Source organism: Sander vitreus, chromosome 15 (genome assembly GCF_031162955.1).
Source record: "Sander vitreus isolate 19-12246 chromosome 15, sanVit1, whole genome shotgun sequence".
In the NCBI taxonomy this organism is placed as follows: Eukaryota; Metazoa; Chordata; class Actinopteri; order Perciformes; family Percidae; genus Sander; species Sander vitreus.
In genome coordinates this window covers 7,770,601-7,794,930 of record NC_135869.1, presented here as the reverse complement: position 1 = coordinate 7,794,930, position 24,330 = coordinate 7,770,601, and the positions used below count along the sequence as shown (strand labels likewise).

Genomic DNA, 24,330 nt, shown 5'->3' with positions numbered 1-24,330 from the left:
TCCTCTTTGTACAAGATTTAAAGCAGCACAACTAACTAAAATGTGCCTCATGTCTAATTATATACACACAGTTCTGTTGGAACAACAACCTCTTTAACATGATTTTCATCTGAGTCTTCCTCTTTAGTCACTTGAAAATTAGAAGAATTCCCCCCCCCCAACCATTTAATTTAAAGTGCTCATATGCTTTTGGCTTTTCCCCTTTCCTTTATTGTGTTATATATCTTTTTTGTGCACGTTATGGGTTTACAAAGTGAAAAAGCCCGAAATCCACCCCAAAGGGACTTACCATCTCAAACAGAAAACACTGTTCACAAACTGCTCTATTGTAGTCCAGCCTTTACTTCCGTGACGAACGTGTGTCACTTTCTAACACACGTTGTGTGCCTGGACAACAATGGAGCTCTATGGCAGAGGAAGCTATATCAGGCTTTGAGACGCACACAATACTTGCTAGTAGATACATTCATTGTTGGTTTGGGTCTTTACATGGGATTTGTTTATAAGAAGGACAATATAAAATATCACCAAACCTATTTTTTAAGTTTGATGTCTAACAATAACCAAATAGACAGATTCCACAGAAATTAAATGTACAATTGCCTTTTATTAACCATTTTCAACAAAGAAATTAACCATGTTTCAGTTTCTGCTCACATTAAATGGAAATTCGAATCTGTTACATAATAACCAAAAATACAGACAGCATATATCTACAGGTATAACGCAAGAAACAGTACAAGTACAGAGGAACATTGTTAGTTACATTTTACTTAACTGTTTGCGTGTGTGAATGTGTACGTTTCTTATTCAGCTCATAAAAAGAAATGTACAAGCCAGCCTCGGGTCAACGCTGCTTAAAAAACAAAAACATTGTTGATGACTGTGTGATGGCTCGAAACCAAAACAAGTCCCCTGACATTAGCAGATGTTTATCTACAGGCTGTAAAGTCCATGTTATAGTCCAGTTCAAACCAGCCGGAGGTGAACAGAGAAACAACACAAAAAAATAAGTAAAGCGCCTCAAGTTGTCGGCTCATTTCCTTCGTCTGCTGCTTGAGGAGCGGCTTGGTGACTGCCTGCTGCCACTCCTACCAGAAAGGAAAGAAGAAAATATATCACCATTAATAAAAAGGTTCAGAGTGCAGCAGCATAACTTTCTCACTGGAGGATATTTAGTGCTGATAAACTAAAAAAAAAAATAATAATAAAAAAAAACTTTTTGTATAGCACATTTCAATTACCAGCATAGGCTCTATGCAAGATAGGATGAATGGAAACAAACAAGAACAGATAAAAAAAATACAATAGAATGGAGGCATCCAACATCGGTTGTGGATGTATGTAAAATGGAAGCTGTTTGGGTCACAAGTTTTGCGAGCCTGGGCTCGAACCGCCAATGGTTCGAGGGGCGACCACTACCTCTGAGCCACAATCCGGCTCACCAGATCCGACTGTGTTGTGACTTCCCCACCCCCCTTCCTCTCTCACTAATTAGAAAGACAGCAACAAATCAAATATATGATTACCTTTATATTTTAAGAAAATTGCAGATAAATAAAGGCATTTATATACATTTATAAGTAAAATTTAGAACAGTGTATTGTCTCCATAGCCGCGATGCAGACGGATCCATTGGACATTGGCCATGAGGGTCAAATTGTTGATTGACACTCCTACTCACTCCTGGCATTACTTTAACATCTGACCCCACCATTTGCACACAGTTAAAGCTGTTGGCACACTCTTTAACGCAGTTTAAATGTGATGCGGTAGCTACAGACCTGCGGCTAGGCGAGGGCGGCGCTGCTCTCATGTACCTTGGAGGAGAATAACTGAGTGAGCGAGAATCTCTCAGTGAATCAGCCGGCACCCTCCGAGGCATTGCAGGGCTGTGAGGAAAACACAACTGTCAATTAAAGTCTCAAAGTCAAAACACTGCTGTAGAACTCCAGTATAGTTTTTGCAATTCACTAAAATCTCAAGTAAAAGTTAGTATTTAAATAACAGTTGGGGACGTGGTCATTACAGCAAAAATTAATGTCATAAAAACATTATTGAACAATCAGTATTTCTACCCTGTCATGGAAGGTTCCTTAAAACGCAGCAGGAAAAGGTAAACTGCTGATATTAAGAGACATCCTCACAGCTTTGTCCTATTTAAGCTGCGGATTCATGGCCAATCAATACAGCCTGACCCAATGATACCATAGGGAATTGTTACATACGGCATGAGGACTCAAATTCAAAAAATAAAACTATGCTTCCATCCAGTCCAGTCATATGTTGAAAAGAAACACGAGAATTCATCTTGGTTGGTGAGTTGAATCCAAAAGATGCTAAACCGAACACTTCTCACAAGGATCAATTACATTTTACTATGTAAATTACATAAATTACTATGTAACGAAGACATGGTTTCTAAATTACCTCCAACATATTTCAGTATTAGGAGTATTATTTCATACCCAGGTAATCAGTTCAAGACAATTCTTTTTAATGTTGCACGACTCTGCAGCAATGTAAAAAAATCCATTTCCATAAGTAAATGTTTCTTTAGTAGTGGAAAAACTATGGAGGTCTTGTGCAACTGGCCACAGATATTTTACTCTGACAATAGCAGAAAGAACCCTTTCCATATACAGCAGCTCTTAACAAACCAGAAATGGAAGTTCTGTGAAGTAACCACATTTTATGAGTAACATCAAGTTTTCAGTTCTTTTCGTCTTACCTCTTTTTCTTAGTTTCCTTTTCATTCTCCGATGAAGAGGATGAAGAAGGAGATCTTGGAGCTTTGACTGGCTTCCTGATAAGAAAAAACAGTAACAAGGGTAATTATTAATAACTAGAAAGTAATTTATTATTAATTCATAGAACAACTGTTTTATTATTGCTGATACCCTGGATTTCGAGTGTTTATTGATCTCACACAGCTCAACATTCCACGTCTCCTGCTTACCCTTTTCCTTGCTCCACTTCAGAGTCAGAGCTGTCTGATGAGGATGATGAAGACGAGGAAGAAGAAGAGGAGGATGAGGACGAGGTAGAGGAGCTAGAGCTGCTGCTCCGCTTGGCTTTCTTGCCTGCACTTGCCTCCTTCCCGTTTACAGCGCTCTCACTTCTGACTGTTTGGTTTGAAGGTTGATGGGTTGCCACTGGTGACTGCTTCCTGCTTGGATCTCGAGACACCTGTTTGGTTTCTGGTTGGCTGCCCGCAGGGGACCTTCTGGGGGGCACATCAGAGCGCCTGGAGTCTGACTGGGAGCCTCTCCTACCTGAGGTTGGGGCATGGGATGAGTCTCTGGAAGGGCCTTGTGAAGAAGAGGAACACATTTTCTGCTGTCTGTCCTCTCTCTTCCTGTCCTCTCGCTCCGTTATTTTGCCTCTCTCCGTTAGTGCTTTTGTGTCTTTCATCTCTCGCTGTGGTGACGGTGAGGACGAAGAGGACGAAGAGGAGCTGGAGGATGATGATGAGGAGGAGGAGGAAGACCTGTGGGGTGGGGGGGCATCTTTTGGGGGCAGATGCTCCTTTACCTGTCCTCTCTCTTGTTCTACCTCCCTCTGCCTGATCCTCTCATGTTCCCTTTGTCTCGCTCTTTCTCGGGAGAGGGAGTGACTGCTCCTCCTTCGCCGCTGTGGAGAGGGAGAACGACGGGACCTGGAAGATGGATTCAGCAATTAAAATTAGCTCCCTTATGGCATCAAAGTAAACAATCTTAATGTGACACCAAGGCATTCATTTATTATCTACAATATTTTAAAAATGATTCCCAGAAATCGATGCTCCTAAAACCTTTTTTCTTATGGTTCCATTTCATTTTCATCCAGTATTTTCACAAACAAAAAATAAATGATTTATCTTATAAAGTGCCTGTCTACCAAAGTACATAGAGCATGCATCACTAGTTTTATGTATTTCAATAAAAAAAATAAAAATAAAAACCATTTACACTTTCATTTTCACATTTTATATGGAATTTCAGCTGTTGTTCAATCTGTGATGATCTGTTAGCACTTACACTTAATTTCTGTTTAAGCAACAGCCCTATTTGCCATTAAAACATAACTTCTACTTATTCTTAGTTCCTTTAGTATCTTTTGGTATAAAGCTGCATAAAAAGGTGCGTGGTAAATGTGCGTGACATTTCTGTTGTTTACCGATTTATGTGAAGGTCTAAACATACAGTATAAACAGTTCACACTCCTATGTATCATTTGGGACAGCCAACATGTAACCATGATTTCATGAAATCACCCTTTTTTCCCCTTTTTTTTTTTAACACATGCAAATGCTAAATATTGGGTAAAATGTAATAGTAAACTTCACATCAAACCCATTCATCCCCACTCAGACATGGTACTCTTTAAGGGGGCGCCAGCTGCAAAGACTGAGCATATGTACATGAAGGTTTTCATTTTACCTGCTGGGGGGGCTTCGCCGCCTTGGACTTCTAGACCTGGACCTGCTGCGCCTTCTTGGGCTTCTGGACCTGCTCCTCCTGGCAACCCGCTCGCGTTCTCTGTCCCTCTCCCTGTCCCTGTCCCTCTCCCTGTCCCTCTCCCTGTCCCTCTCCCTCTCCCTCTCCCTGTCCCTCTCCCTGTCCCTCTCCCTGTCCCTCTGCCTCTCTCTGTCCCAGTCCGACCAGGCCGGAGGAGGAGAAGCTCTCCTGGATCGGGATGGTGGTTCCTGATACTGCCTTGGTGGAGTGCGACGTGCTGGGGAGGTAGTGGTTTTCTGTGGTGGTGAGCGTGACCTCCTAGCTGAGGGGCTGGACCTTGCAGGCCTCCTGGCTGCGTCCCTGTCCCTCCCTCTCTCCCTTTCCCCGACTTTCGCCTCCACTCTTGTTTTTTCTGCTTCTGCCTCAGAGGGAGAATACCTTTTGCTGCCTCTGCTGGCATCTGCTCTGTTGGATGGGGAAGGAGGTGGACTGGGGCTGTCCATCTGTGTGGGACTATATCGTTCCTGACCTTTTTTCCGGGATGTGAGAGTCTCTGCAGGAGCTTTGTGGAAAGCTCTTTCCCTCTCACGTTTGTCTTCTCCAACCTCTCTGTCCTTCTGGGCTTGTCGATGCCCGTTGCCCTCAGAAGCAGGGACAGGGCTCTCCTTTCCCCCGTTGGCTAAATACCTTTGAACTGCAGCTCCAATGGCAGATGGTGTACTTTTCGAGGGGCTACTTTTTTCCTTCCCTGCTGAGCCAGCCTTCTTTGCTTTGCCTTCATCTTCAGAAGATGAGGATGAAGAAGATGAAGAGGAGGACGAGGAGCTATCACTGTCGCTATCGCTGCCGCTACTGCTGCTGCTACTGCTACTACTACTACTACTGCTCTCTCTCTTTTTCTCAGCCCGTTTCTCCTTGTCATCACTTTTCTCGCTCGTCAGAGGGCTCCTCGTCTTCTCTTGCCTCTCGTTCATCTCTGGTCTTTCGCTCCTGCCTTTCTCCGCAGGTCTCGATCCATCTCGCCTACTTTCTGCAGTTGAACGGACAGCCTCATCTCTCTTTCTGCTGCCTTCTGGACCTCGCTCTCTGTCTTGTTCCATTTGCTTGTTCAGATGCCTGTCTCTCTCTTTAATGCTCTCCCTTTCTTTTTCTCTTCTCCTCTCATCATCCTTCTCTCTTTGACGCCCATTTGTGACAGGAGAGCGAGAGGCGGGTAACGGGGAATTGTGAGACGGATGACTTCCTTCATTTCTCCTGTCATTTTTCTGTTGGGAAGGAGACACCTCTCTCTCCTGTCTCTTAGCAGTGTCTCTTCTGTTGTCCCTTTCATTTGGCGCCCTTGAGTGTAGATCTCTCTCAGTCCTGCGCTCTCTTTCTCCACTCCTCTCCCTCTTCGGTGGAGGCGAGGGAGATGAGGAGTCATGCCTCTTTTTTTCCTGTTTATTCCTCTCTTTTTCCCGCTCAGTGTCTCTGCTCCTTTCCATCCTAGTCTCCTGTTTGGGTGGAGGAGAAGGAGAACGGGATGAGGAGGAGGGATGTCTTGTCCTCTGAGGAAGGATCTCCTTTCCTTTGTCCCTCTTTTCTCTGCTTCTTGAACGCCTCCCTTTCTCTGCATCTCTGCTTTTTGAAAGGCTGCCTTTCTCCACATCTCTGCTCCTTGACCGCCTCCCTTTCTCCACATCTCTGCTTCTGGAGCTCCTTACTTTCTCCCTCTCTTTTTCTCTGCTCTTTGAACGCCTCCCTCTCTCGTTGTCTCTGCTCCTTGATCGCCTTCCTTTCTCCATCTCTCTGCTTCTGGGGCTCCTTTCTCTCTCACTCTCCTTTTCCGTACTCCTGGAACGCTTCCTTTTCTCCATCTCTCTGCTTCTTGAACGCCTCCCTTTCTCCCTCTCGTTGTCTATGCTCCTGGAACGCCTCCCTTTCTCCCTCTCCCTGCTTTTTTCGGTCTGTGGCGGTGGAGAAGGGGATGAAGAGTCATGTCTCCTCTTGGAGGTCTTCTCCATCTCACTCGGCCGCTCTTTTTCTCTCTCAAAATTTGGCCTCTTCTAGATGAGGAAAGATTTATTGATGTCATTCTAAATTCTATGTTCATGATAGATACATGATAATATTAATTAGTTTAAATGTAGTTTAAGATACTATGAGCAAAAGAAACACATCCAACCGAAGGTTTCCAAAGGTTAAGTCCAATGCAACAGCCTCAGCCTTACCCCTTCGCCTCCCTGATGCTGTGGAAAGTGGTCCTCGTAGCCACGTCTCCTCCTGTCTGGCGATCTCCCCTTTCTACCTTCATCAGCTTTTCTTGCAATTTGATCCTGTTGACGTGATTTCAGTGGAGCTGGAGACTGGCTGTTGATATATCACAGGAAAAAAAATAGCATTTACTGAAACATCCCTGTCTGGAAGATGGATTTTGGTTTAGCCCAATACAGTCCTATAAAGGGTTCAGTATGTTTAAACAAACTAGTTTGAACAAAGTGTCAGAAAGTCTCAAAAAGGCAAAAGTGTTTAGAGCTGTTCCAAAGTGCCAGACAATATTTTTATCATATCATCTTATCTCATACCTGTGAACAGAGCTGGAGGAGACACTCCTGTGTCGCACTGCCTTTGCTTTCGGAGGACTCACACTTTTACTCTTCTTTGTTTTCTTTTTTGACTTCTTCTGCTTCTCATCTGACGAACTTGAGGGTGAGGATCAGAGGAGACAGGAATTTACACCTAATCCCATATATTCAGTGTATTTGTTCTAAATCATACTAAAAAGGCAGAAGTCTCGGTCTGTGAGTCTGTCTCACGAAGTGACCCGCGTCCGTTGCCGAGGGTAATAAAACAAAAACTAGGAGTCTCCGTAATGTGAACAAGCACAAACCAACATGGCTAACATACTTTTATTAACTCCTATAACAGCACACGCTGCAGCTTCACTTCTGCCTTGTCTACCCTTCACAACAAGAGCCCAACTTAAATTCGCTCAAAGCATTTCGCTAAGAGGAAATGCATTAAAATAGGTTACACTACGCTAACAACATTTTTGCCGACACTAGATATCTATCTATAAATTGCAGGTACGTCTGTTATTCGCATCTCTCTCAAACTTGACAAGTATCTTGCTACAGGCACGAGTAAGTGCAGTGCCAAGTTTGACATTGTTTGGATTAGAAATGCAAAAGATATCGTTAAATATATGTCGGTAAAAGAAGCACACATTGGCTTTTGCCGCTCTAGCCGCTGGCCACTCGCCTTCTCACACTGCACTCAGCGCAGGACCAGACAGAGGGTCAAAGAAAGCAGCAGAGCTTTGGCAGCTAAAATGTGAAATACACATTCTGAATCTGCAACGTTCTCTGTCAGGTAAATCAGTAAGTCAGTAGCAGGCTATACAGTGGAGTTGCATATTAAGTGGTTTGGGGTCATTCTGTAATTATGGGGTACAATTTGGTTTTGAAAAATTCTACAAGCAGCAATACCACAGGCCAAGCAATTGGCCCATTCCAAACAGGCACATTTTTAACAGGCGTATTAAGTTGATGTGAGCTGTAATTCACCACTTCTAAGTAGAAGATAACGTAATCTCCGAGCCTGACCAGGCAAAGCCTCTTTTCCTCCGGGCAGCTGCCTCCGTCTCACTCAGACTCACCCTGAGTCCAGTTCCAAAGTTGCCTGAACCATCGATGTTTAACAATATTCATTCCGGACTGTACCGCGTTAACATTTTCACAGAGCGGACTAGAGGACTCAACGTGGTAGAATGATTTTACCTCAAGGCTCTTTTACCTTGGGCCCCCAGGCAGTTGCCTGCCTTGCCTAAAGGTAAAGTCTGCTCTTGGTGTTTTTACAGTAAACTAGAGTGTATTTCACTGGTGTTTCTGACCATGAGTAGTTACAACTTTGAAATGGCCAAGGCCAAGCAATCGGCACATTCCAAACAGGCACAGTTTAAACAAGCACTGCACTTGTGTTAAAACAAAAGCAGGTTTGGTAATCCCCAATAAATACAATATCCAAGAAACAAATTGAAGTTTTATATGTATAAATTTTTTTTTGGAGCTACAGCTTTCAGACCAAGAACAAAAACTCATTCTCTTTCTAGTCAAATTTCCCATTTACAGTATGAACTCTGCCACTTGGGTCAAGAACAAAGCTCACGCTGGTATAAGGGAAGACAGATATGATAGACACAAACGCCTACCTGTCTTCTTCTTCTTCATCATCATCTTCTGATGCATCACTGAAACACAAATTTTCCAGTCAATCACGGTCCATGTGAAAGGTTTAAATGAAATAAGAATTCAGTAATGGAATACCGTTTCTTTTTCTTCTTTTTGGATTTCGTCTTTTCTCGTGGAGGAGATGGGGAGGGACTCTCTGAGCTGCTGACCGAAGACAAAAAATTGTCAGACCTTTTCTTTATTGTCAGTTTTCTGCTCCTATCAAGTTCATTTTCTCACCTGTCTCTGTTCTTGTTTTTCTTTTTCTTCTTCCGACTGCGCTTCTTGGGAGGAGAATCTGAATTGTCTGAATCTTCCACCAATCTGAGAGAGCAAAGGCAACATACCTCAAGTCAGGAACAGAAATAATGCTGAGTGATGAGTGAACCTATTACATTGTAAAAATCGATTCACAGAATTCCAAAAATTGATTCACATAAATACATTTTTTTTTTTACTGTATGTCTACTGCAATCACATGGGAAAAGTAACTACATTTACATACTCTGAATCTTTTTTTTTTAAGATTATGTTTTTGGGCATTTCCAGTCTTTATTTGGACAGGACAGCTGAAGACATGAAAGGGGAGAGAGAGGGGGGAATGACATGCAGCAAAGGGCCGCAGGTCGGAGTCAAACCCGGGCCCGCTGCATCGAGGAGTAAACATCTATATATGGACGCCTGCTCTACCAACTGAGCTATCCGGGCACCCGTGAATCGTTTTTGAATCGAAAATCGATATCGAATCATGACATTTTCTGAATCGTGCACCCCTAGTGACCATAGTAACTGTGGTTTTAGGATTGACAATGAAGTATTTCTTAAAACAAGTATTGCAATGTCTTAAAAAGCATATATGTTTATGCTGCATAAACTTTACTCCATCAGCTGACATTTGGCAACACTGTGACTTCTTTAGATGACGCTTGTTTTTTAGACTCTGTATGAGCCAAGAATGGATTACATCACTTATAACCAGCATTGAAGGTCCTGCTCACGACTACATTTTAATGCAAAATACCTTTGAAAATATTATAAGTTAAAGACTAGAGAGTTAACTGCTTTGGGTTAGGTAACTCAAGCAGTTTTGAAATCTCTGAAAGCTAATGGAACACTGAGCCAAACACGCTGCTGTTATCTGTGTTAAAAAAAAAAAAAAGAATTCTTTTGGTGAGTGTGCTGTCACTAACACTAGTTTATTTTTGCCTGACTACATGCTCATTTTGCAGTTTTCCGGTCCTATAGCTGTGTGCAAAGCTCTTTTTCGCTGTATTTTGTCCAGTTTTTGTTTTAAGATTATTTATGGGGCATTTTTAGAAGACATGAAAGGGGAAAGAGAGGGAAAATGCCATGCAGTAAAGGGCCGCAGGTCGGAATTAAACCCCTGGCTGCTGCGGCAAGGACTGAGCTTCCGTTCATGGGACGCACGCTCAACGAGGTGAGCTACCCAGGCGCCCCAATTTTGTCCCATTTTTAAAGCCTTTTTAACAAGGCTGGAAAATATTGACAAATATTTTTAGCCACAATGTCCAGCTCTGTTACTTGGCTAGATTTAAATGTAAAAGAGACATTCATTTGATATGCACACCAGCACTGTGGGTGGTTTTTGACCTACGTATATTTCTGCTGCTGCTGCCTTTCCCTCTCCAGGCGTTCTTGCTCTTTCTTCTCCTTTTCTCTCTCCTTGCGGTCAGCATGGAAGGATGACCCGTCCACATAGTCGCTGGTGATGCCAAAAGCAGCACGAAGACGGTCGTTCTTCTGCTGGTTGGCTGCAGCCAGAGCATGAGTCTCTGTCGCCCTGAGAGAAAACAAACCGCTTTGTATTACTGACACTGTGCAATGTGGACTATATAATGCTCTGGGTACTAAATCTGTGTAGAGTGCATTTGTGGTGGATATCAGGTGGGGTAAAAAAAAGTTGTAAACATTTTTTTTTTATTTTAATATTTTTATTATTCTGATGTATATAGTCTTTTTTTCCTACATATCACTTTTTTCAGTGTACAATGCCAAGTCTTTAAGACCCACAGCCCCCTCCTGGCATCACCACACAGCTAGCATACGGTGATGTCTTCCATGAGTTCACCTGGAACTCCCAGATAGCAAGTCTGTTAAGTTACGTCTGTTCCTCTCTGTTGTTTTTTTTCATATAGAATCTGGCTGGTTAAAGTCAGCCAGAAAACAACAACAACGAAGAGAAACGGACTTACTTGCGGTTTGGGAGTTCCAGGTGACCGTGTGAAAGCCCTTACTGCGGTCAAGCAGTCGTGCAGGGAGAGGAGGCCGAAGCGGGGGTTTTCACAGATGGGTCTGAATGCATTTGTAAGAGAGTCTCACAAACAGAGAAAGAGGGACAAGGAGGGGCTGATCGAATCATGTGTGCGCACCTCTACGATGAAATAAGATTTTACCCATTTTAAATATAAAAAAAAAAAACAAAAAAAAAAAAAAAAACAACAACAACATGTCGCGGTCAACGTTGATATTATGATGATCATCATCAAAACGGTATGTCTTTTAGGTTGTCTTCTTTCTCAAAATTAGAGCCACTAGAGAATTATTGTCTGTTTTTGTCGTACTTACGTTGGCCTCTCAGTGGTGGCGGGAGAGGGCTCCTGCTTCTCCTGTAGCATCATACGGAAACTGTTCACCTTCTCCTCGATTTCCTCAGCTGAATACCTGACCATCCAAACAGAAAAGTATTTAACACTGTACAGATCAAAAACAACAATCTTGCCCCTATTCACACTGCAGCAAGCTACTGTAGGTCCTTGTTATACAGTAGACTACATTTTCTGTACGACCAGTAAATTCATTACCCGTATGATAATCAATTGATCTAAATGAAAAGAAACCTGTTACACAGTTGCAAAGAAAAGATAAACACAAAATTAAGTAGTGCTAAAACAATTAGTTGATGCAGTAACAACTTGTATTGATAACTATTTTGAGAACGTATTAACCTTTGAAATAATTTACAAGTCAAAAGTCCAACAGCCCAACTTGGACAGACTATCTCCTTGGTGTGTCAGGGCCTTTAGCGAAACCCTGTGTAGTCCAGAGGCCAAAATACAATATTTGTCTTACCCTTGCTCCTCCATCATGTCCTGCAGCTCGGCACACTTGACCTCTAGCTGCCTCTTCCGTTGGTGTTCCAGGATGTCAGCATTGGGCTGCCTGTTGAGCTGACTCTCCAGTCTCTCCCGGTCCTTGTCATCCCGCTCACCCCCGCGCTCATCCCGCGGCCTTTTGACCCGCAGGCTCGATAGGTTGCGCTGTACATAGCCATTGGTGCCGCTGCCCCGCGGAGTTGTCAGGCCAATCCCATTGTACATGGCTCTGGAAAAAAAAGATAATTAATATTGTATTAAAAAAAAGCATTATCAGTGTCCATTTCCTATGAAAACTAATCCAATTTGATCCAGCATTTTTCATTGAAGCATACAGTGATAGATACAGTTCATTGGCCTGGAAACAGGCACGTGACAGTTTTGTCCCTTCTGCCATAGCATCACTAAACAAAACACAACAATTAACTATCATGTGTGTAGGTGCTATATGTATACGTTTAGGTATATGCGTATAAATGTGGATGTATCTGATGTCTTTCATGTAGCCATGTTGTGGTGTATAATGTATTTATGTGAAACTCTGTTCAGACTGTAGCAACAAATTTCCTTGGAAAACGAAAATAAAGAAGCTATCTGTTTGACAGTGTCTATGAAAGTAGGGTGGTTTTCTGAGGCCGGCATTTGGTAATATTATTTCTTACTTGCAGCCATAAGGATCTCCAAGATCTTACTCTATCACAAATCTATATATATATGTGTGTGTGTGTGTGTGTGTGTGTGTGTGTGTGTGTGTGTGTATCTCTCAATATCCTTGACATTAAACCTAAATGTCGTATTTAAACTTTTGTTTTGTTTGAAAGCTATCAGCACAGGCCTCTGCAGTTTATCACTTTGCCATTTTAATCATTTAAAAATACTGAGGGACTTGTATTCTAAGATGGCTGACATAAATTAACTAGTAGTGATCATTCAAGATAACTGACATGGCCGTATTTTTAAGTCCTAACGTACATTAGCTATATATATATGGAGGTGGCTGACAAAATAGCAGAAACAGTAATTCAGTAACGTTAGCTAGCTAATTCATGAAATCACTAAAAGACAAACAACTAACATTAAAACAGGCGGCATTTTTAGAAGTGTGGCACAGGTTTCTCGCAAGGTATCACAGGCTTATGAAACATTGAGTGTATCTGTGTGTATCTTATAGGATCTAAATATAAATTCATATCTCGAGAATATATGCACGATAAATTACATTTTGTCACGCATTAACACGTGCGCCAAAATAGGCCTGTTGCTACGTCTGAATAGTAAATGTATGATGATGACTAAGACAAACCAACGAATTCCATATTGGAACTCAGTGGATACGGCTAATATGGCTGAAAGTCACTGATTCAATATTTAGTTTAATAAGCAACGCGGTAAATTTAATGCTACACATTTCTAAAGGCCCAACCACACTTATGCGTAGCGAACAATTCCCATTTAAGCTAACGTTAGCAAGCTAACGTATTTGCTACGTACCAGTGTTTTCTCCCGGAGCAGAAAGAAAACGGTGTCCGAATGAATTTGTCGATAAATAATATCCGGTTGAATCTGACAATAAAACACGCCTTATAATAACTGAGTCTTAGAACTATGAAAAATAAAGAAATGTGGCTGGTTTGCTATCAGCTAGCTAGCTGGTCTGATCTCCAACCAAAGGAGGAACAAGATGAAAACCAAATGACGTCATACGCATGGGATGCACGTTTAACCTGCGATGTGTTCAGGGATTCAGCTCAAAATAGGTTTAATCAAAGTTTGGTGAAAAAATGAATACATTATGCCCTATCTATATATCAATACATACATACATACATATATAGATAAATACATACATACATACATACATACATACATACATACATACATACAATTTAATTTTATAATTTATACTGTTTATTGATCCCCAGTGGGGAAATTACAATTCACACTCTGTTTGTTAGAAATCACTACACACAGGCCTGAAATACACACACACATGCTCAGGACCTATTCATGCACAAATGGTGAGATGTCAGAGTGAGTGGGCTGCCAGTGCTGGACCAGCGCCCTGAGCGGTTGGGGGGTACGGTGCCTTGCTCAAGAGCACCTGGCCGTGCCCAGGAGGTGAACTGGCATCTCTCCAGCTACCAATCCACACTCTGTACTTTGGTCCGTACTGGGACTTGAACCGGCGACCCAACAGGTGTGTTACAAGGCTGGATTATCGACCGAGTATGGGCAACTTCTGCATTTAACAATAGCAGTGATTCAAGATCATTGGCATTAGTGAATTTCCAGTCCTCTGTGTGGCAATTACTTTGTAATTGCTTAATTGTACTTTTTTAACGTAATCTTAAGTCCCTTTGTTTCAGAGAGACCAGTGATATATTTCAGTCTATATTATGCTTATTTTTTTAAACAACATGTAATTGTTCACCCATTGATAAACTTAAACAAAAAGTAAGGAAATTTATGTTTGGTAGATTATTTCTCTGTGGTAACAATGCTTTTTGGCAATAAATCTTATACCGTTGGAAAGCCTGTTTAGTTCCCTTTCAAATGGTGCCCCATTTGTAAGGAACATGCATTTGTGGAAGGAGCAGCAGCGCTGAGTATGTGGGTTGCGCCCATGAAAAATTTGCCAAAACTACTGCCATGTCCTGCCATGACATGCTAGTTGAAGAATGGGATGCCATCCCACAGCAGTGTGTGACCAGGCTGGTGACCAGCATGAGGAGGAGGTTCCAGGCTGTTGTGGCTGTGTATGGTTCTTCCACATGCTACTGAGGCTCCTGTTTGTGAAATGAATTTGGGGAATCTGAGCAAAATATGTTGAAAAAGATATGTGCCAGGGGCTCAATATGGGCCCACTGCTAATTTCTCTGGACTCAATATTATATTAATTGAATTCGGTCACATGTTGCTTTCAATCCCCTGGAGTAGGCTACTCCTCCATCTCCTCCTCCCTACATTTTTTAAGGATATAAAAGTGCACAAGCCCTGAGGCTCAAGAACCTTTGTTTTTTTGTTGACACAAATAGATTTTGTAATCATTGTTAAATTGCCATCAAATAAATGATACCAAACACTTTTGTTTCACTCACCAAAAGTTGATTGGAACCTGTAAATAAAAATTATTATAGGGTTTTCAAGGTTCACATTACGTTGATAAAGGCTGCCCCTTTGTGGCAAAATTGAGAACTGCATTTCAATCTTCCTGAGAAATAATAAAGGAAGGTTCAACTCATATTAACAACATGGATTTTTTTATTTCTATGGTTTTAGAATAATACTGACTGGTCAACCGCTCAGTGAACAAATTGCCCTGGGTGAGAATAGGCACTAGTTAAGAAAACAGCCAAATGACTGTTTAAACTGTCCATCTATGTTTTAATAATTGTAACAATCAGATAAGCAATTCTGTGACTTCTTGCAAAATGGTCTACCCCTGTTAAAGTAATTTATGTTGCACATAATTCCTGTAATTGTTTTGTCATTATTGTTAAGTAGCTATATGTCCATACTCCACTGCGGTCTTGAGTCAACAAGAAATATGAATCTGAAATCAAACTGGATTTATTTTTTCTAAAAGGTCTTACAGGTAGGCTATATTTTTGTTTTGGCATCCAAGATTGTTTTTTTTTGTTTGAATTCATTACAATAAACGTACAATACAAAACACATTTACACACATAGAGTCAGAGTGTCATTTTTTCTACAGGCAAAAAACAACATAGATAGTAAAGTTTTTGTGAATATGACTTTTTCCAAGTAAAACAAAAGACTGAATTACAAATAATATACCTTTATCTACCATGTTGTGATCATAAAGCAAAACATAGAAAAGGTTTAATTGTTTATATAACAGTGTCAGAATAAATGTGAAAACGTTCTGCTTCCAGAAGTCGTAGCATACGTATCATGGACTATTATCTCTGTACATTGATTGCACATAATTAGAAAAAAACAATTAGTATTGCTGGAGGGAGCCGGAGACTTAATATTCAATTGTCAACGACTGCGTCTCTGTAAATGTTGTGATGATAGATAAAAAACTTGAACTTGTTTTTTTCATATTTTTATTATCCTTTATCATATTCTATTCTATATTTATTTTTCTTGACTTTTGCAGTAATTGCTTTTGTTTTTATTTCTTCTTACTTCGTTTATTGTTATGCACCCTCATCTTGGCAATATTATTTATATTAATATTAACCTGATTCTGACTACATTTCCCAGAATGCCATCGCCTGATTTTGACGCACATTTTGACATAAATACACCCTGCCAGAGTTCGACCGTTAGTGTGTCACCGAAGTCAGTAAAGGAGGCGTGTGTGTTGCTGCAGTGCGGGGTCGTTTCCCTACTAAACATATAACGAAATTCACAATAGAAACCTAACCGACGGTGGTTCAGTAAGGATGGCTGACGGAGACAACAAAAGCGCAAATATGCTAGTGAGTATAAACCACCTTTTTTTTTTTTTTTTTTTAACTAACGTTAGTGAATTTAAAAGGGTTCTGTCTGCTCTGGGTGTGTTTAACAGTAAGGTTAGCATTAACGGCTAATCTGGTGGCATTTACGCAGCCGACGATGACCCTTATTTGTAGATTTGTTTAATCATCGTGAATTTTGCACCGCCAAGTAGCAGAGCAACCCAACTAGCGAGTTAAAGCTAATCCGACTATCCGCTATACCGCTACCTTGTGACAGCTCTCTGCAGCTAGCTTGCTAGCTAATGTCAGTTAGCTGGCTATGTAGTTAACGCTAGCTAGCGTTACTACGCCTTCCAGTTAGCTCCAGTAGAGACTATTCTCTTTGTAACATTGCTATCGACTGCTAACGCTAATTAGCAGCGGTTTTTTTTAATTTTTTATTATGTTATGTGTTTAATATGTTATTGACAGACTGCTAACTCTAATTTAAAAGCTTGAAATCGAGTTATGACGTTTTACCTCGGCGTATCTTGATAAACGTGTGGTTAGCGCTAGTCAGTTCCCCTTTATGCACTGAGGAAATACCGCACAGTCATATCAAGTTAGTAGGAAATACCGTTATCGTGTCCTTGCTTATCGCCACAGGCCCCCACACCCTCGATTTTGGACTTGCATACATTTGTAATCATTTTAAATTCAAAATGCATTGCATTGTTGCAAACATTACCAGCTAGTTTCCACAAACCCCTATGAACCAATATTACAGAATAAAACTATTTGCGTTTTTATAATTTTACATTAGGGCTCAAGTTGCATGGCCCAGGGGAAACTACTGTCCTTCTGTAGATATATCCCTGGTCACTATAATCATGCTCATATTATGAAAATGTTAAGTTTCGAACGGACTCCTCAGTAATGTGGTTGTTTTGTAACGTGTATAATGTTGTGTTCAGGCTCAGGAAACGGCCCAACTGGAGGAGCAGCTGCAGGGCTGGGGTGAAGTGATCCTGGCCGGGGATCGCGTTGTGCGCTGGGAGAAACCTTGGTTCCCTGGAGCCCTGATGGCTGCCACCACTGTGCTCTTTCTGTGAGTCTATTTTACTGTGTCACAGGGTTACACACACAGCTGGGCACATAGTTGGCATTGCACACATTTCCTTCCGCTCAGCATTAAGACAGATTTCTAACAAGAAGTGTCTACACTAACTCAGCTGCTCTGGTTCAGAATGTAATTGCAGGCGGAGTGTCCTAAAACACACATGTTCCCACGTTTTTTTGAAATGCAAAGCCTGAAGAAGGAAACAATATAGATTATACCAGATTTTCCTAAATGAGCTTAGGTTATAACATTCATTGGTTAGTCAGAATAGTTATAACATTGTAACTAAATAATCCATATTAGAACGCTATGGGACTGTCTTTTTGCTAAAAGTTAATTCCTTTTATGTTAATTCACACACCTTTCTTCTCAATAACTGGCTTGTGGTCAGTCTTGGTACTTTTAGGTCTCTGCAGATGGTTTTTAACATTACACCTTAAAAAAAACACAGAAGGGAATGTGAATAACAGATTTAATTCCTGCATGGATGATACAAAATGCTCGTTATTCCATTGCGAGCACCTGAAATGAAACTGGTTCTTAACCGTGACAAACTGCTTTGTCTTCCTCCAGGCTGATTTACTACCTGGACCCATCAGTGCTGACTGGGCTCTCCTGCGCTGTCATGTTGCTCTGCCTAGCAGACTACCTGGTACCCACACTCGCACCCAGAGTCTTTGGTTCCAATAAGTGGTGAGAGCATGAGGATGAAAGTCACATTGCTGGGGGAAACGATTAAATGGGCTTTCCATAAGACCATAATCTGGTTTATTTCCTACCTTTTTTAAAAATATGTTCCTCTGTTTTGGCTTTCTAAGTAATTTCCTCTGTTTTATGTAAGGAGTCTGTGCTAGTTATGGAAATGGAATTTTCTGTATTGCACTCGCATATCAAAATGAACCTGCACACCTACACCTGGCTGGACAATTGCACCAATCACTGGGATGCCATTGTTTTTCTGTGTCTAATCCCATTTTAAGGAGTAATATAGGCCGTAAATACTGCTTATGTGAGGCATATCCTCATCTGAATAACATATTTTAGCAGCTGCATCCAATCGTATCTGCATGGATAGGAAAACGGACTGAAAATCAACAAGAACAACCTTTTTTTAAAGAGCATGTAGATGAAAAAGTGATTTAGTTCTGCGTCAGATTGTAAATGAATCGTTGACTGGAACTCAGGGTTTCTTGTTAGCTGGGGCCTAAGCAAATAACAGTGGTATTAAATTGGAACCAAACCATCACTTGGAGATTTGCTAGGTTCTTCGGCTGATGATAGATGGAGACAAATCATAGCAGTTATCTTTACATAATTATTATTTACAGAGAACCAACAATTCCCAGAAAAGCATGCATTTGATGTGACCACAGCAAGGAAAAGCTTTCTTAACAGGCAGAAACCTCTAGCAGAACCTGAGCAATTTCACTTTGGTGGGAAAGGGGAGTTCTCTCTTTTTGCCTGTACCGAATATGACAGTCTGAATCTTGTCCTACATGGTGTACAACCATTTAATTGCGCTTTGATATTACACAGATCTTACCGAACAGCCCCTTGACTCAGCTGCGTGTATTTGATGGTGAGAACCAGACACCCAGGATAGAGTAACAGCTTGCAGTTGGCGCAGTGTGTTGGATGTCTGTCCTCCACCAGACGAATTCAATCTCTCAATATATGACCCTGCATCAGCAGAGCATGACCTGTAACCTTTTACACTGCTGCACATTCCATAGGCCGAGGCAGCAAACATGTTGGGTCAGTTTGGTACTTCAGTGCATTATTTGGATAAATGGTGAAGAGATGTCAGGGTGTTTACATGCTACATTATATTCAGTGGTTTCTGAGTAGGTTAAAAGCACCAGTCTTTTGTCAGGAGTTTAGTTATAGGGGAAGTTAACTCCGGGGGGGGGGGGTACAAACGTGCGTGCCTGGGTTTAAAAGGCAGCTTTGTATTTCTAGATGTAGGCCAGGAAAGAGTAGCTATTTATCTGTGGAGTCTGATTCTTTGTGCACATGCTGTGCAGCTCAGGCTGCTGCTGAGCCTGCAGCTTCACAAGGCAGAGTCTGCCAGATAGCAGGAGAATGTCTGTGAGGGCCGGTTAAACAGGGCTATCAAAGTATGGTCACGGTCCCATTTTGGCTCCCTGACAACAAGGACGGAAATAGGGGACGATGGCTAAGCAGAAAATGAAGGCCTCTTTTCCCAGCTGCCCTCCTTCCCTCCATAGTCAAGCCCTTCTCTCGCTCTTGCCAGTGTTAATCCCTATAGTCTTACATCACTAGAATATACAAGCACAGGATGTTTTCTGGCCCTTCGTATCGGACTAGTGGTTCAATCAAAACTTTGGCTCTAGTAAAACTGTGAAAAGCGGCCGTCAATTTCCCAGAGCCAATGTCTAAATTTCTAAATCGCCTGTGTTCAAGCAACAGGCCAAAACTCCAAAATGAGCAATTAAATATAACAAGACTAAACGCCAACAAATATTCACAATTGGGGTCAGAACCAGAAAGAGAACTTATCAAAATGGATTAATTTTTTGTTATCTAAGGGAGATGACACATGGTAAACAATCTGATTAAACCAAGGATTCAGGCAACACCACTAACTCTACAGTCACCATAAATGAGGGAGTCGTTGCAAATGTTCACTATGTGATACTTTTCTCTATCAAAGAGCATTGGCAAGTGAAGATAGCTGTCTTGATGTGAGAAACCACAATTAATTTATCAGCTTCCTCTTGATGACCAGAAAAGGTGTTGGTGGTGACTATTTGTTTGCTTTTATTAAACAAAAACTCTGCCAGGATACCGTTAGTTTTGTGTTTTTAATCACATCCTTGTCCTCAATCTCTCCGTGTGCACAGGACCACCGAGCAGCAGCAACGTTTCCACGAGATCTGCGGTAACCTGGTGAAGACCCAGCGTCGGATCGTGGGCTGGTGGAAGCGTCTCTGCGCCCTCAAGGAGGAGAAGCCCAAAATGGTAAATGACAATACCAAAGTTTAATCTGACTCTCCCACCCACACACAATATGTCAGTAAAAGTTGGCTATTACATATTGTAGACATCAGCCTAAAAGCTGTCTGCAGTGCTGCATGAACTGCAGTAAATGGAGCCTTCCTATCTGTCTCTTACAATGGTGCGCTTTCTCTGTGCTCCAGATAAAAATATCCTCAGCTGATTTGGCTTTGCTGCTCCACTTAGCAAACCTCAAACTGGGTTACAGACTGTGATAATGGCTGTGTTTTTCACAGCATGCTTGAACCCAGTTAGACACGCTGTTAAATCACATTCTGTAATTCAATGGCACCTTTTGTTGGTTTCTTCAAAATTACAGCGTATGTTCTGCTGATGAAACAAAATTGATATATGTTGCAGGACATGTAAAGAATGACTCTTTAAACTCATTAAATGATGCTCTGTGTGCAGTCAGGATGCAGTTTGAGTAGCTGAACTGCTGTTGGTTGAAATGTAACATGACCTCCCTGTTCACAGTACTTTGCCTCAGTGATCAGCAGCTTGCTGGTAGTGGCCTGGATCGGACAGCAGGTGCACAACCTCTTCCTCACCTACCTGATTGGTGAGTATTTACAACATGCTTGAACAACTACATGTTTTTTGTCTTCTGAAATGTCATTATTACAAATAAATAACACGGATCCATTTTAATGTAGGTATAGTAAAGTTTTTGACAGTTGAGTAACTTTATGTATTCATGCAGTGTAGTTGGAGGCGAGATGTGAGGCCTGACCTTAGATCTAAATAAGTTCCAACATATCTAGTGAGAGAACGAAACTGGAATCAGGGGCTACATTTCATTCACTAAAAGGTAAATAAAACATTGTATGGTTTTCTACTCATTTTAAGTAGGGATGCACCGAGCCAACTTTTTATTTTCATTTTTTATTTTTTTTTACTACCAATACCTGGGCTTTAGGTATCGGTCAGTTCAGAGTCGGAGTGAAGTTATTTAATTTTTTTTTTTTTTTGAAAAGGCATTTAAAGCCTTCTGTGGCAGCTGTTTAGCATGCATGTTTTTTTCTTAAGTATCGGTTTAGGCACGGGCACACTTTTTTTAAAAGTATCATTTTTGCACCAGTACGGGGGAAAAAAACCCAAACAATGCCTAACTTTAGGCAACAGACAGTAACAGTATTATTAAATTAGTGGAGTTTTTTTCTTAATGACTGATATTCAGTCTTTACTGCAAATTGAGACCAAAATAGGAGGAAAAGTAGCCTGACAAGCCACACCCACATCAAGATGTTGGGTCTGGGAACTCACCATTGACAGTGCTCAATCTGAGGGGCAGGATAAACGGTTGTCTTTCAAATTCCCTCTGCACGCAATAGGATAGCGCTACAACCAGGCAGAGCAACGAAGAAGGTAGCGGAGCTAGTTGATAGATTAAATGTTGGCCGTATCCGGTCAGCAAAACTCCGAACACATCTTCCTTTTTAAAGAATGATTTCAGTGCCGTTCTTTTCTCAAAGAAAAGCTTAACTCCAAAGTCTTCCAGAAAACCGCTGTTCCTAGCAGCAGCCATAAGCCCACCAACTCTATACACGATGTGATTGGCCTGACCAGAATTTATTTTTTTTTTTCTTCAGCTCGCAAGCTACAGGAGAGTGCCTAGACACCCCCCCCAAATTAAATTAGCTGCCGCTAGGGTGCGTCTAGATTTCTAGGCAAGAGGAAAAGTGCATTGAAACCTGAAATTGTCTCTCAGGACAAACACTCCTGTCAGCCTTCAGCTGCACAGCAGTGCCCCAGGGAAAGTGACAGTTGGTGTATCAGCTGGCTGTGTGGGAGCCAGTTCTCTGTTGCATAAGCTGAGACATGTCAAGGGTTCTTCTGATGGGAAAACCATGGAGTAGAAATTATTTCAGAGTGTGCATGACTCTGAAATGACAAAGGAGTCTGTATTTTAAAGCTTTTGTGTGTAGAGTCTGTCTCCCCCATGAGGAATTCTAAGTAATGACAACAAAGCTGTTTGCGCATCCACATGATCAATACTATCGTGCACCCCCCACCCCTCCCCCATACAGTTGCTAGTATGCAAGGAGGACATGGAGGATTAAAAAACTGACTCTTCGGAAGAGCTATCATGTTGACTTTGTTCCTCATCGGTGTTGGAATGTAAAAAAACATCCTTTTGATAAGAAATTGGAGTTATGTTAATGTTGTGGCATCTTATTTGTTTCAGTTGCCTAGCAGCAATGTTTGAACATTTAGCCTTTTTTCCTCTTGTTAAAAACAAAACTCACAGGTTTCTTTTTAAAGGCAGCAATTTAAAGATCCCACAGGCCATAGCATCTCTGGAGCTACTGAAAATAAGTTTGTGAAATGCATATTGGAAGCATTTGTTAAACTTTTCAGTGTTATTTAAAGTGTGCTGAGTGTTTGGCACAAGGTATTTGGCTTTATTAATGTGAGTAGAGTCTCAACAATCATTTTGACTGTATCTGAGGAACAACTTTTCATTCAATACTTAATGGAAAACTCAAACAATATTGGATTTGTGAACTACATCAGTATAGTCAATGAGATGCGTGGATGGATGTAGCTTAGGAGAGGTCTAATCACGTGGCAATCATTTATTTATTTTTTTCTTTCTGCAGTGAACTTCCTGCTGCTGCTGCCCGGCCTGAACCAGCACGGCGTCATCACCAAGTATGCATCAATGGCCAAGAGGGAGATCAACAAACTGCTCAAACAGAAGGAGAAGAAGAACGAGTAGACGGAAAGTGTGAAGAGGATATCTCTGAAAGATAAACCATGACAAAATGGAAGGTGGGAAGGAAGTTGTTTGAAGAAAAGAGGAGAGCAAAAAAAGTAAAGAGCCTCCTGGTTCCTCGGTCTCTGCCACAGAGCAAGACACCCTTTTTTCACACATTGGATAAGTTTAATTTCTCTTCCACCATTTGACGTTCGAACCTCGCATCCACTAGTTTTTTTATTTTTTTTTTTTATTTTGAATTTATCTGCCATGCATGCAGCCACCACGTGAAGGTTATCTGATATTGTCACTTGTTCGTACGCAGCACTGAAAGGCTCAACAACACACACGCTCCCCTGCCCTGTACACAGTTTAAAACCTTCTTTCTGTTCAGGTGTGCTTCATTTTAAGATGTCAGTAATGCTTTTAAGCCATTCCCTCTACTTAAACAAAGTGACTACTGAGCAGTTTTTGTAGCATTACTGCATCATTTTAACCTCATAGATTCCTCAGTTTTTTGTTTTTTTTTCCCCCAGGACAGGTCATGTACATTTTTACTTTTTTGTTTATTCTGCTTTGGTTGTATTAAAAAATAACGCAGAAAACTGGATTTAAAGCTGAGCTTGTCGGGAGTGCAAATGTTTCTTGACGCAAGCCTACTGCTGTACTGCTGCTAGCTGGACTCTGGTCTATTTGCTCTTCTATAAAACCCCAGTGTGTTAATGGTGTGGGGTGTCTATGTAAATAGGCCTATCACTTTGTCACTGTCAGTTTTCCTTTTCTGTTATTTATGTGGTCTGTCCTTCTCAATCTTGTTTCTGGTTTGATTACTGTCTTTAAACTCACTTCATTTTTTTTGTCTTTATTGGAGTTCATTATGAAAACAAATAAAGTGATTTAAATGAATTTTCAATGGCCTTTTGTGTTTCTTGGTTTAAAGCTGACTTGTGTATTGGTAGCTGTATTTTCATAGCTTTCATTGCCATAACTGGCCTGAATGTTGTGTATGGAAATTTGGCCTGGCCTGACCCTCAGTTATAGTGATGGAAAAATCAAAGTGTTGCTCAAACTTAATTTTCTCAGACCCTGCAGTCTCTTCAGGACTTCAGTGTCTTTCAGCTCTTGTTTTGGCCACAACAGGATGCGTTTTATTTTTGACAAAATAACTCCCTGTATACTACCTGCTCAGCAGCAGACACACTGTTAAAGACTAGAAGGTGAACTGCTATAATTAACATAAGCATTTAGCAACTGAAGTGACCAATGTTTTCCTAAGGAGCTAGTTGGTTTTTTTTTGCATAATGCAAAAGCATTAATTTGAT

The 24,330-nt window shown here is 41.2% G+C and overlaps 2 protein-coding genes across 4 annotated transcripts; one reads left to right on the top strand and one right to left on the bottom strand.

Annotated features, from left to right (window-relative positions):
* Positions 1 to 587: 587 nt before the first annotated feature.
* srrm2 (serine/arginine repetitive matrix 2) lies at positions 588 to 13,448 on the bottom strand. Of its 3 annotated transcripts, none has more exons than XM_078268832.1 (14): positions 13,252 to 13,448; positions 11,738 to 11,989; positions 11,234 to 11,329; positions 10,263 to 10,448; positions 8,888 to 8,971; positions 8,744 to 8,812; positions 8,629 to 8,667; positions 7,004 to 7,120; positions 6,650 to 6,788; positions 4,422 to 6,484; positions 2,960 to 3,658; positions 2,732 to 2,806; positions 1,785 to 1,892; positions 588 to 1,091 (listed from the first exon to the last, which is right to left on the bottom strand). In XM_078268832.1, exons 2-14 carry the CDS (start codon positions 11,983 to 11,985, stop codon positions 1,037 to 1,039), a joined length of 3,978 nt encoding a protein of 1,325 aa, XP_078124958.1. In that variant the 5' UTR covers positions 11,986 to 11,989; positions 13,252 to 13,448; the 3' UTR covers positions 588 to 1,036. The 3 variants fall into 3 exon arrangements, with proteins under 3 accessions (XP_078124958.1, XP_078124960.1, XP_078124959.1); XM_078268834.1 differs by having other exon boundaries at positions 1,821 to 1,892; XM_078268833.1 differs by having other exon boundaries at positions 8,744 to 8,809.
* A 2,600-nt stretch (positions 13,449 to 16,048) lies between these two features.
* Positions 16,049 to 23,914, top strand: arl6ip1 (ARL6 interacting reticulophagy regulator 1). The gene is made up of 6 exons (XM_078270574.1): positions 16,049 to 16,211; positions 17,144 to 17,277; positions 17,863 to 17,982; positions 20,154 to 20,271; positions 20,785 to 20,869; positions 22,911 to 23,914. The coding sequence occupies exons 1-6, from the start codon at positions 16,176 to 16,178 to the stop codon at positions 23,027 to 23,029; spliced, it is 612 nt and encodes a 203-aa protein (XP_078126700.1). The 5' UTR covers positions 16,049 to 16,175; the 3' UTR covers positions 23,030 to 23,914.
* The last annotated feature ends 416 nt before the right edge of the window (positions 23,915 to 24,330 follow it).